Raw genomic sequence first — 12,825 nt, forward strand, 5'->3', positions numbered from 1 at the left:
AGACTACCAACATTGGCTCAAACATCAGAAATACACAAAAACAATACAAGAAAAGCATCAAAGAAGATAGATAGATAGATAGATTGATAGATAGATAGATAGATAGATAGATAGATAGATAGATAGATAGATAGATAGATAGATAGATAGATAGATAGATAGATAGATAGATAGATAGATAGATAGATAGATAGATAGATAGATAGATAGAATTTATAATATCTATATGCTACATGCATCAATATTTAATTGTCATCATGAAAAGAAGTCAAAGATTGCAGAGATGTTTCATGCATTACACAGGGTGGGATATAAACTTTGCTCCAAAAGTGAAATTACAGATGTCATCCTTTACTTCTCTGTTTTTCTACCAAGGCATTACAGACAAGTCCTTACTGGAAACCAGGCGGGTGTGTGTCGCTATGGCAGGAGGCTAGAGTGCTGCTATGGCTGGAAGAAAAACAGTAAAGGGCAGTGTGAGGGTAAGGTTGATTCAAAGACTGCTTTATGATATCTATAAAAAATAAATTACAGTGGAAGTCTGCTATATAATACACAATGCCCTAACTGTTATTCCTTTCATGAAAGGTATTTTTCTAACCCCAAAAATGTGGAAGAAATTATTTCAAATTGAATAGCCAGTATAATAGAGATGCGTGGTTACTCTATAATCCGTCATTATCAAGCCTCTGACATTCTGGTGGTATTTTCTCAATGCTAAATGTTTTACCAGCTCAATGTGAGCACGGCTGCAGGCATGGAGAATGTGTTGGCCCCAACAAATGCAAGTGTTTCCCAGGATACACCGGAAAAACATGTAATCAAGGTAGGAATTATGGATTCGATGAAGTAGGTCTGGAAAACGTAGGTCAACGTGTGTACAGTTAGTGTCTTTTCTAGCTTATATCCCAGCTAAATGTATCTATGTTTTACGTCATGCTTATTTTTCCAATTGCAGGTGAATGTTTTAGAGAAGAAGCTGTTTGAAACATGTGATCCATATCTTGTTCTAGATCTGAATGAGTGTGGCCTTAAACCTCGCCCCTGTGAGCATCGCTGCATGAACAGCTATGGAAGTTATAAGTGCTACTGTCTCAATGGCTACACTTTAATGCCTGATGGATCTTGCGCCAGTGAGTAAGGCTGTACTTACATCCACACAACACAAAGTACAAACATTTTTAATAGAATTACAGACTCAAATGTGGGGGGTTTTTTGTGTTTGCCTCAATGTGTGTAGATTCCAGAACTTGTTCTCTTGCTCACTGTCAATATGGCTGTGAGGATGTTCAGGGCGAGATTCGTTGCCTCTGCCCATCTGTGGGGCTGCAGCTTGGCCAAGATGAGAGGACTTGTGTAGGTGAGCAACCACATTATAGTAGAGCAATAGTATATTATGAACAACTTGGTTTGTCCTTAAGCATTAAGTGTGACAAAGAAAAATCTTTTTGAAAATGAAACATGATTGGAGATGGATCTGATCAAGAGATCAGGAGAATGAAAGATAAGATCTTTTAGGTCTTTATTAGGTCTCTATATAACACTTAATGGGTGACATTATTATTATCTTGCAACTTAATTATGCACATTTCCTCTTTTGTTAAGCAGCTCATTGCATTCAGAACAGCCCCAGTCACTCGTTTACCATACTCAGTGAGAGCAATGCTTCCTGCCTGGCAAGGCTGTCCATCAAATACACATTAGCAGTGATGGCTAATGGGAAGGCAGTGAGTGATCATAATTACCTGGATGGTGAAGTGAACTCAGTGAAAGAAAGACAGCAAAGCTTCCAATCTGCAAAGAGCAAACTGTGAAAACACTTTTGAAATGACAGAAAGCACATGGTTGTCATCACCTGAGACAACTAAAAAAATCAGCAGATATTGTCAAGGAAAAGTAATTGTCCAAATATTCCAAAAACTAAATAAATAGTAGACTGAGGAACATAATATTGCATGATGTGGAATGTAGATTAAAGTCAAATAAAAAATGTTTTCATGACCCTTTCAGGTCAGTTTTTTTTAAAAATCATATTGTTATCTAAACGAACAGTTGTCAAATTGATTTGTTTTTTCAAAATCTGATCTAGTAATTCTTTTACTGGTAAGACCACATGGTTAACAATTAACTTTTTTAAAAAAAAAAGGCTATATGTGTTGCTGATGAGGCAAGAGCCATAGAATACAACTGGATTGAGACTTCAGAGGTCCTACGAGAGGAGATTGATGAAATTTCTTGATAGGAAGATAGGATTAATGTTAAGTGAGGCCAAGAACAAAAGCCAAACCTTCCAAACAAACTAACTGCATTAAACAGGTTAAAGGTTGGCATTCAGTATCAACAAATCTCCCCTTACTCGACAGTTTTACAGGCAACACCTTATTTTGTGGAGGCAAATAACACTCTGCCCTCTGTTTCCTGTTGACTTAAAAGGAACTAAAGCTTTCAACTGAGGTGCAGCTTTCATTCTTTTTGCGACACTGAGATACATTTCTGCACTACATACAACTGTGTTTGCTGGTATTTTTCTTTGTATTAATGATCCAAGCTAATAAATAAAAAAAATAAAAAGACTTTGACTTTCCTTTTCTTTCAGATATTGATGAATGTGTAGCTGGGAAGAACCTTTGCCCGTACAACAGACAATGTGTGAACACCTTTGGCAGTTTCTACTGCAAGTGTCAGGAGGGATACGATCTGAAATATGTTGACGGCAAATATGACTGTGTAGGTAGGTATTCAAGGTTATTAGTAGGGAATGTTTACATTCTATTCCAATCTAAAGGTACAATTAGGTGTCTTTAACTTCCAGACCATGATGAGTGTGCAACTGGAACACACAAGTGCAGCCACCATGCTGACTGCCTGAATACTCGAGGAGCCTACAAGTGCAGGTGCAAGTCTGGCTTCAGAGGCAATGGATTTGAATGTTCTGGTGAGATCCAAGAATTGCTACCCCAAATTATGAATTCATTCACTTTAGGAAATTTAGTAATAAATATGACAAATAACATCAATCCAAATAAATGTGAAACAGACGTTTCCCAGGTGAGAGGAGCCTCTTAAATAATTTCCTGCTTCCTGGCTTGAGTCATCTGTGCAGATGTCAGCAAGAAAACCACAACCTGAAAAAACACCTGTATAAATATAATGTTGAGGCATAGCCAGTCGTCTCTAGAATAAGAAAGACGAGTTGTGTTGTCCCTGATAACAGGTGACGCCTCATGTAGCCAAATGGCATAAAGAAAATTAGCCAGAGTTTTCAGCGTCAATGAAGATGCCTTTAATTTTCTTTTTTGTAGTCAAGCCTTTTTATCTGAGGTCATGGAATGGTGACAAGGGCAGTGCAGATGATTTCATCAATGGTGAGATAGCGTGGAATCTGAGGCCGTGCTTTCACTGTTAACTCCCTGCCATGCAACCCACTCACCACCTCCTCCTGCCTACTTCCAGCAGCACCCCCTCAAACGTCTTCCCTATCTCGTGGCTGAAAATGTTGTATGTCCACAGCACACGCAGCTTGATTTGAGAACCAGAACCCTCTGCATGGCCCCTCCTTTACATATGTACGTGATACTCTCATGCAATCATTGTTGCTGTTATGCTTCAGTTGCATGAAGTAGAACACACACAGCAGCAGCTGAATACGTGACGACAACTGCAACAAAGGCAGCCTGGTAAAATAATTTATCTCCCACCCATTATTGCCTTTCCACATGTCTGATGAGGTTCCTCTTCCTGCCTGCAGCCATTCCAGACTCTCAGGTGAGGTCTGAGATTCTGGGAGGTCATCTGGACAACGAGGACATCAGAAATATTATCCCTGATTCAGTCGCGACGCCTCTCCCTGGGGTCCGACAGCAGCCTTTTGATTATGATAGAGAGGTGTACATTGGCAGCAAGACTGAAGACAGACAGGAAGAGGAATTTCCTGATGATGAAGAAGAAGAGGAAGAGCAAGAGGAAGACAACCAGCTCAATCCAAGAGGAGATGTTTTCAGTAAGTGTTCTTTCATTCAACTCCCTTGCAGGAATTCTAATTCTGGCAATGAGGCCCACAACGTACAAACCATAGATTGAAAAACAGATGGACAAAGAGCATATGTTAGTACATCTACTGTGATTTGTCTGTAGGCAGTTGAATTATGTTTGAATCAGCAGGTCAGTCTAAGACCTTCATCTGAGAGAGGAAAAGGAAATGTTTCACCATGTCCTGGTAAAGCTCAGGTTCTTCTTAGATTTAAATCATTCTTGTTAATAGACAACATGATAAGATCCGTTTAATTTATTTAGTCAAAGGAATCCAAGTCATGTTTATTATTTCCACTAAGAATATGAGGCATTGTTACTTTCACGATCTTCTTATTGCATTGGTACAATTATGGTTGAAGATTTCACGCGAGCAGATCATTGACGAAATAAAACAAAATAAATCAAGATTAGTTACTCTTGATTATAAGACATTGTGGTCTGCAGTAAAATGTAGTTAGTGTGGTCATATAGTGGTATGCACCTCAGAGAGAAGCCCCATAAATGAAGTTCACACATCATTGCTAATCTTCATGTTTATGGAAACAAACAGTTCTCCATAAGGAGCAAGAGGAGACAGGTCCTGAGACATCCCTCACCTCCGGGAAGGAATCTTAGTCTGATGGCATGTGAGAGCAAAGTGATACAACGCATCCTGGGCTGGCTTCCCATCCCCTGGGAGGAGGTTTAAGGAGGGAGGTAACGGAGCCTCCAAGCCCTTTATTATGTTTTCTCTATAACAGCTGTTGTGCAAACAGACTTGACTCGTAGTGGGATAGTCTGTCATCAGCCCACTGGACCCCTGTGACACTAACCCACCCTGGACGAACAGGTCCATTAACCCCAGCTGTCACTTGGGTGCTGCAAGAGCTTTAAAATACTGGGAGGTTGCTTCCTGAAGCTGTAGATCTGAAGACATGAGTGACAGCAGGACAAGTCTACACCTGTTTGGTTGAAATCTTCTCTCTGGCTTCTGCTTTCATTGTGGAAAATGTCTTTGCTATATAATTTTGAAATGTTTAATAAGATCACATACATTTAGATGCATTCATTGACAAAATCCTCTTAAAAACAAGGAATCTTTTTTTTTTAATTTGGCATGTATTTGTGCTAAAGTTGTGTTTTTACTCATTTAGTGACTATAACATTTAACTGAATCATTTCCTCAGCTGTCAAATTATTGAGTACATGTTTCTTTAACTAATTCAGTTTAATCCAACAGTCTTACTCTAAATTCTGATAGGTACTTGTTGAATCTTGACTTTACAAATCCCATGGCAGATTTACCACAGTTATGATAGATGCACCTAATGGCTGGTTTGTTTTATATAGCTGAAAATTAATGAACGGATGCTGCCTTCTTTGTTCTGACTTCTAAACAGTAGCAGAGGACTTTGAATCTGTGTTTGGCCCAGTCACAGAAATCAAAGAAATCCAAATAATGCCAGTTCAAGAAGGTAATCAAACATCTACGTCTGTAACTTCATCATATAATGAATGTTTAGGTGACTAATTTGGCAATGTGCTCTTATTTTTAAACTTTTAGAATTTATAATGGATTGTAACTTTGACCAAGGAGCATGTGAGTGGGTCCAAGACAAGGCGGATAACCTGGACTGGAGCGTAGCTTACCATGATGATGGTAAGAGGATTATTAATAGATTTGTTAAATGTAAGTTAAGATAAATTTGCTTCATGCATCCACTGCTTGAAACTTTTTCAGGCGCTGAGTATTATATGGCCATGAGTGGGTTCATTGGGGACCAGGAGGATAGAGCCAAGCTGAAATTGCTCCTGAGCGACCGGGTCCAGCAGGGCAGCTTCTGCCTCACCTTTGACTACCGTGTGGTGGGTCACTATGTGGGAACCCTCAGGGTGCTGCTGGGTAATGGTGTTTACCCAGTATGGGAGCAAAGCCATAGCAGAGACCAGAGCTGGCAGACAGAGTTCCTCACTATAGCTTGGGAAGAGGAGGCCCCACAATCCGTGAGTGACTCATCTAAAACAATGAAAGATCAAGACAAACTAACACTTATATGATTTGCTATTTATTTTTCTCACTTTAAGTTTGAAAACAATAAGATGCAATGATACCATTGGATGTATTTCAGATTATCTTTGAAGCTCAGCGTGGGAGAGACGTTGGAGGAGAAATTGGCCTGGACAATGTTGTACTGACCTCAGGGCCTTGTCAAGAGGATGCCGAACTCATCTTTTGAGAATCCCTATCCAGGATGTACAATTTGAAAAATTGGCTCTGACCTGACAAAGATTTCTGTTCAAACTGTGATCTCTTCCCTGTGAGGTTTCTCAGCATTTTCAAAATTGCTTATTCATAGGACTTCTACATATTCAGCCATGTGAAGGGAAGATTACAGTAAATTAGTGCATGTATGTTTATTCTCTCTGCTGCATCATTTATACATCCTCCCAGGTTTTCTCTCGTGATTATCCAAGTCAAGCTAGTCCCTTAAGATTAAAAAAAATGACCTCAGGAATATGTAGAAATGCTAACATTGTCTCTTAGTTGGTTTTGACAGTATTGCTCTAATTCTTTATTATGTATGTGATAGTGGATTAGTGAAGTTAACTGAAATAATTGGTGACATGTAATGTGAATTCTTATGCTTCTATATCTGAAATGCAACCTTACATGAATAACATTTTTGAAGGCTGGTTAGTTTATATGGGAAAAATATGACTACGTGTGATGTAAATTTTGCTTTCATATATTGTATCAATGCATAAAATCTGTTTTGTTTTAGGGTTTTGTTTTGTTTTTACCTCTGTGACTCACGTTTTTCCATTCATACCATATGGCTAAATACATAGAGACATTCAGACACAAGTTAATCAAAAATCTCTGGAAGCTATTTCATTTATTATTTTCAAATAATACGTAACAATATTATCAATGGCGACTGATGGAAAACCATGAATCAATCTCCAAAATTTTTTAGTATTTGTACATTGTGGTAAAACCTGAATATGTGGTTTAAAATTTTGTTCATACCATCAGTGGAAATGTGGACAGTGTGGTTTATTTCAGTCAGGGTAAGCAAATTACACCAAACTTAATGCAGATTTAAATCAATAATTAACAGTTAGGAATTAAGTTAAGTGAAAAACAAACAATATTGACTGGCCAGGTGTTGACTGAACATAGTAATGACTATGTGTTTAACGTATAATATAAACAGCAATCCTATCTATATACAACAAAGAGAACACAAACAAGAGCTAACAAAAGAATCCCAGCACTACCTAGTTTTATATTTGTTTACCTTGGTAGATATTTAAAGTTAAAGTTGCAAAATTAATAATTAACAATGTTTTTACACTAGTTTATTTAAGTCTTCTGTTCCCCCCATGTTTTATGAGTAGTTCAAAAGTGCTGATTGAAGTACTAATATAATAGAATTCTCATTTAAATATTAGAATCCTGAATTTAATGTTTTGAATGTTTTTTTTTTTAATTACAAACTATATCCTACTACAACATGAATTTATAGAATATCGGTGGTTCTATTTTTGTGCTCTCACTCATCGGTTAAATGTCGCCCTCTGGTGGATACTGGCAGAATAATACAATATAAAGATAACTTACTATTTCCGAATAAACTTCGGGAAATTAGATGATTGATTTGTTTTTAAATAATGTGAATTTTATTTATTATGCATATTATTTTTCAAATTAAAACAGCCTAACCTCAGCTCTCTACAGTCGTGACTTTTAGCAGGCAGATCACGTGATCCGTGTCTGTCCATGTATCGTTAGCTTGTTAGCAACTAGCCGCGATAGCAGCGAGCCTCTGGAGTTAACCAGGAAGCGGTGCGAGTTGACGTTATCAGGGACCACACCAAAGCGGAAGACTCTCTAACATATGCATCAACACCAGTCCAGTTGTTTTGTATTATTTTGTTTTTACTTGTCGTTCATGCTACAACGACCTGGTCTGATTTGTAAGGTACGGTACTAGCATTCTTAGCCACCAGTAAACCAGAGCTAGCTGATGTAATGCACTTCAGCTGTTCCCACGTTAGCATAGGTTAGCTAACACTGGCTAGCAGATTGTTTTTGCTGCAGCTATTCCGTTAACACTGTTTATCTATTTATTTTCAAAATGAATATAATACTGTATAAATGTTTTGTTCGGTGGAAGAATATGTTATTGTTTTTAGGCTTCATGTGCTCTCCTTTGATGAAGAAACACATTTCGTGTCACTCTGTTACAGCTGGTTGAACATTACCTACATGGCTGCTAACATCATTGTTAAGCAAATGAGCATGTGACCGCTGACTGAGTCTCCAGCACATGATTTAGAAAAATCGGTGGGGTCCAAAATCAACGAGGGGTGAGTCAAGAAAAACAGTCTCATTTTATTAGCAGATAACAATGCATCCGTAATATTTAAAATTGTTTCTTCCTAAAAGAGTATTTTTAATTGATGTTGTACAGATAATGAGAGTATGCACGTCGCATCTCTCCATTAGGTCGTTTATTTAAGTCGTCAGTCGAGAGTGAAAAGCCATGACAACGAAGGCATCCCTACTGAAAGTCATTCTGCTGGGAGATGGTGGTGTTGGAAAAAGCTCCCTCATGAATCGTTACGTTACCAACAAGTTTGATGCACACCTTTTCCACACGATTGGTGTGGAGTTCCTCAACAAGGAACTAGAGGTTGATGGCCACCAAGTTACTCTTCAGATCTGGGACACAGCTGGCCAGGAACGCTTCCGCAGCCTGAGGACTCCTTTTTATCGTGGATCTGACTGCTGCTTGCTCACCTTCAGTGTTGATGATAGCCAGAGTTTTCTCAACTTAAGCAACTGGAGGAAAGAGTTTATCTACTATGCAGATGTCAAGGAGCCTGAGAAGTTCCCATTTGTAGTCTTGGGGAACAAACTGGACGTGATAGAGAGGCAAGTGTCTACTGAAGAGGCTCAACAATGGTGCCAGGAGAATGGTGACTACCCCTATTATGAGACCAGTGCCAAGGATGCCACAAATGTAGCAGTGGCCTTTGAGGAGGCAGTCCGCAGAGTGTTGGCGTCGGATGACAGAACGGACCACCTCATCCCTACAGACACAGTCAAGCTGGATAGAAAGCCTCGGTCTGCTACCAGTTGTTGTTCTTAACATCCAGGAGTTATCACTCACATTAACTTGCTGTAATTCCTGTTATGTGACGAGACTTTAGGTGCACATCGTAGTGACATTTTGTTTCAGCAAATGCTGCTACTCGCTACTGCTTTATGATGAGTTTTCCTGTTGAGCTTAATGTTAATAGTTTGGATCAGAAGACAAATCTCTAGTTGACCAGTTTGATCACAGAATATTTCAGTCTACCAGCTACTCAGCTAAAGTTACCCTTGCAGAGGTTACTGAAAAATAAACTTTATTTGTGTTGGCACATGCCTAGCTGTAGGGAACCAAAATGTGTCAAAACAGAATGTGTTTGACATTTTTCACTTCCCTAACACATGATTTGATATTCTGTTGTGACTTAAAATACAGATGGCATTACCCGGAAAGTGAAGTTATTAAAGTGTTTCTGAAGTTTTTTCCTAAAATTAACTGATAGTGGTGACATATGTTTATAATTACAAAATAAATTAATCAAGTAACCATATTTCTGAGAAGTATCAAGTAACTAAAGTACTCTGTGTAACTAACAAATTGAGGCTTCTTAATACTACATATTAGTTCTCTGTTAAGCACATGCTGCAAAAATCACAAAACGATGACTGCTGGGGAGTGAGACAGACAAAGCAAAGTTAACATGCATGGTATATTGTTTTTACATTTATGAAAAATTTTGTATTTTTATTTAAAATGTTTTATCATAAAAATCACTTAATGAGTTACGTAAGGACATTGTAATAAAACAGCAGTTGTGATTGAACTATTTTGGTTTGGATTTGTTTTAGGAAATGACTTATTTTTAAGTTGTAACATTTTCTGGATTTTCAGTTGAAAATTTGTCTCCACATTTTAGGAAACTGCGGTAGTGAATTCTTTCTGTAAGTACTTTTCATTTAGATTTTATTCATGGTCAAATTTGTATTACTGGGATGCTAATAGATAACCACCCAGAATTATCTCCAAGCATGTTGTGTAGTCTGTTAATTATCCAAAGTTTAAACTAAACACATTACTGTATTACTATACAATTGTATAGTAATACAGTACTGTTACAATTGTATAGTAATATACAGTAATGTATAGTAATACATTACTGTACATTACTAAACAATTGTAACCATTTTCTGTGCTTTCTAACCAATACAATGATTTAATGCCTAGTCGGGTAAAGTTTTAAAAGCATGCAGCACATTTTAATCATCATATTGTGCAAAAACTGTCAGACAAGAAAATGTGTTGAATAGTTTAAATATGTTAGAGGAATAGAAATCAAACTATCAATTTTACAGTGGATACATGATACATTTAACTCCTTGTGCAACAGAAATGATTAACTAATGAGATGTTTCTTTCCAAGAAACTGGACTTTCCTCTCAAAAGCTGTGGAGCGTATCGGTGCGTTGATTTCATAGAAAGGATTCATTGCAAACTGCAAGCAAGAACAATTACGTCAAACACTGAAGTGGACAAAAACAGCAAAGGTTACATTCCAACTTTGCCACATTATTCTAATCATATGGAGGACAGCTTACCTTAATGTATAAATCATATACATCATTAAAGAAGTTTTTGATTCCATCTTCTTGTCTCACATCATGTAACATTATGAATCTTATATGTACAGCGAATCATTAAAGAAAACACAGTGAGAATGAATGACAAAATAACATGACCTCTTTAACAAATGTGTTCCTGGACTCAGATTTTTCCAGCTTTGAGAAATGAATTCAGTGATTTTTGAAAAGATGTAGTTTGACTTTATCTTGTGTATGTATTTTCATATTAATAGCATGGTCAAGAGTAATCCTCGTAAGAATTTAGTCATTCCGTCAGTCTCACAGATTAAGTTAAATTACATAGCTGCTGATCATTAGCTAGTAAACACAAACCAGTAAGTTCCTCTTCTCTGATTGATGGATCACTGTTGCCTTTTTATGGCAGTTGCCTCCCTGCCACTCACACAGGAGGACATGTCTGTTTCGACTGAAACTATGAACAAATTTATTCCATTTCCCACTGGAGAAGTGCAAAACGGCATTCTGTTATTACTACAGGCTGATACTGGTAGTACTACATCTATGGCAACAATTGTAACCACTATATTACTACTACAGGGTTCTATACTAAAACTATTAGTAAGGATGTCACTCATTACTACTACTGATACTTCTCTTACAACAATTTTTATTACTTATATTAGGGCTATGCTTATTGCCGCTTTTATTATTCCAAGAGTTACTATCCTTAAAACTTCTGTCGTACTTACTACTACCATAACTAATGTTGGCCTCAAGTGTTTCTACTTTCTAGTAATGTGTTCCAACTCTTATTTTTTTAATGTCTTGTAGTTTGGCATCTACTTTGGGTGTATTTTTAATGACAGTTTAACATTTGAGTTTTTAGACCTTCCAGCAGAATTTTTTTTTTTTCATTCTTTTCGGCCGATTTATTTATTGATACAATGTTTTCGGCATCAGATAAGAAATACAATTGACTTTAAGTGTCAGCATTCAAACAATTTTTTTTGGCAGGAAATGCAATTTTCTTGTCTGTCCTGTCAGCATGCAAGTGTTGATTGACTTCATCAAAATTGTATTCAGTCAACGAAAAATATTATCTCAGGGAAAATTTACGCCAGAATTAAGTAGAATATGGAAAAAAAGGATATGTCCTGCAGTGACAAAGGCCGATACAAACCACTCATTGAATTTGTCCACCGTTTTCAAGTACATATTGTTGGACAGCCACATGTTTTCATCCACCAGGTCTAGAGCTGCGTGTGCAATGAACTGGTTCAGGTGCCGATGGTCATCCTGTCAACGTCAACAAATAGAACTTTCCCAAAAAATAACTTTAAAGGCCATGAAAATTATGCACTGGCAGTAATTCAGTGATATCTAAAAATCGCATCTCTTTATTTGCCACTGTTACTGGACACATAAGACGGGGATAAATCTTAGTGTTCATTGATAAAAACATACCTTTGATTCAGGCTTCCCAGATGGCAAAAACTCCATCTCAAAAACAGGATTGTCTTGATGACCAACCATGACAAAATAAAAACTTCCAGACATTGTTTTCGCTTCTTCTCAGCAAACCTAAACTATTCTTTAAAAATCAGAATAAACACCCGTTCAAAAATGTCAATATCAATGCCACCAACACAACTTTTAACGTCTAAGCTAGCTAAGAAAGCAAGCAAATATTGGCCGCAGTATCAACAGGGTCTTAGCGTCGTTAAATTCCCCAAATTATTTTTGCGAGTCTGACTAAATGTGTTTGAACAAGGAATAATAAACACATTTACACAAAAAAGAAACTGAGATCTCGTGAATTTGGTAACAACTAGCAGCCGTTTACCTGTTAATTTCACTTCCTGGTGAGCAGCGAGATCAGTCGCAGGTTGATGACACCATTGTAAATTGGGCAAATATATTTTTAAGAGTAACATGCTGCAATATTTTTTGCTATTACTGTCATAGTGGGACTTACTATGAATTAATGATGAACATTTTAAAAATGATCTAGGTACGACAGATAGTTCTTTTTCTGTGACGTCATAACTGTGGGACTGCCTTGACGATTTTCGTTGACGGAATTTAAACGTTTTAACCACGCCTCCTTGAAGGGACGCAGATGCGTGTGTTGT

The 12,825-nt window shown here is 37.4% G+C and overlaps 3 protein-coding genes across 6 annotated transcripts in view; 2 read left to right on the forward strand and 1 right to left on the reverse strand.

Moving 5' to 3' along the window:
- Positions 1-6,793, forward strand: part of egfl6 (EGF-like-domain, multiple 6) — an 8,062-nt gene extending 1,269 nt beyond the window's left edge. Inside the window, exons 2-13 of one of the 3 annotated variants that reach the window (XM_068328630.1) lie at positions 376-482; positions 734-826; positions 1,014-1,133; positions 1,241-1,360; positions 2,597-2,731; positions 2,813-2,935; positions 3,303-3,365; positions 3,749-4,000; positions 5,412-5,486; positions 5,576-5,671; positions 5,753-6,015; positions 6,141-6,793. In XM_068328630.1, the coding sequence (XP_068184731.1) occupies positions 376-482; positions 734-826; positions 1,014-1,133; positions 1,241-1,360; positions 2,597-2,731; positions 2,813-2,935; positions 3,303-3,365; positions 3,749-4,000; positions 5,412-5,486; positions 5,576-5,671; positions 5,753-6,015; positions 6,141-6,248 (1,555 nt within the window). In that variant the 3' untranslated portion in view covers positions 6,249-6,793. The remainder of the gene's footprint in view (positions 1-375; positions 483-733; positions 827-1,013; positions 1,134-1,240; positions 1,361-2,596; positions 2,732-2,812; positions 2,936-3,302; positions 3,366-3,748; positions 4,001-5,411; positions 5,487-5,575; positions 5,672-5,752; positions 6,016-6,140) is intronic. The other 2 variants (XM_068328631.1, XM_068328632.1) reach the window with 2 other exon arrangements.
- Positions 6,794-7,821: 1,028 nt separating this feature from the next.
- rab9a (RAB9A, member RAS oncogene family) lies at positions 7,822-9,936 on the forward strand. The gene is made up of 3 exons (XM_068329683.1): positions 7,822-7,997; positions 8,266-8,385; positions 8,525-9,936. The coding sequence occupies exon 3, from the start codon at positions 8,562-8,564 to the stop codon at positions 9,168-9,170; it is 609 nt and encodes a 202-aa protein (XP_068185784.1). The 5' UTR covers positions 7,822-7,997; positions 8,266-8,385; positions 8,525-8,561; the 3' UTR covers positions 9,171-9,936.
- A 141-nt stretch (positions 9,937-10,077) lies between these two features.
- Positions 10,078-12,689, reverse strand: trappc2 (trafficking protein particle complex subunit 2). 2 transcript variants are annotated; one of them, XM_068329685.1, is made up of 5 exons: positions 12,537-12,689; positions 12,158-12,284; positions 11,841-11,989; positions 10,709-10,790; positions 10,078-10,605 (listed from the first exon to the last, which is right to left on the reverse strand). In XM_068329685.1, the coding sequence occupies exons 2-5, from the start codon at positions 12,248-12,250 to the stop codon at positions 10,507-10,509; spliced, it is 423 nt and encodes a 140-aa protein (XP_068185786.1). In that variant the 5' UTR covers positions 12,251-12,284; positions 12,537-12,689; the 3' UTR covers positions 10,078-10,506. The 2 variants fall into 2 exon arrangements, with proteins under 2 accessions (XP_068185786.1, XP_068185785.1); XM_068329684.1 differs by lacking the exon at positions 12,537-12,689 and having other exon boundaries at positions 12,158-12,530.
- Between the last annotated feature and the right edge of the window lie 136 nt (positions 12,690-12,825).

The sequence above is a fragment of the Antennarius striatus genome, chromosome 12, assembly GCF_040054535.1.
Source record: "Antennarius striatus isolate MH-2024 chromosome 12, ASM4005453v1, whole genome shotgun sequence".
Lineage (NCBI taxonomy): Eukaryota > Metazoa > Chordata > Actinopteri > Lophiiformes > Antennariidae > Antennarius > Antennarius striatus.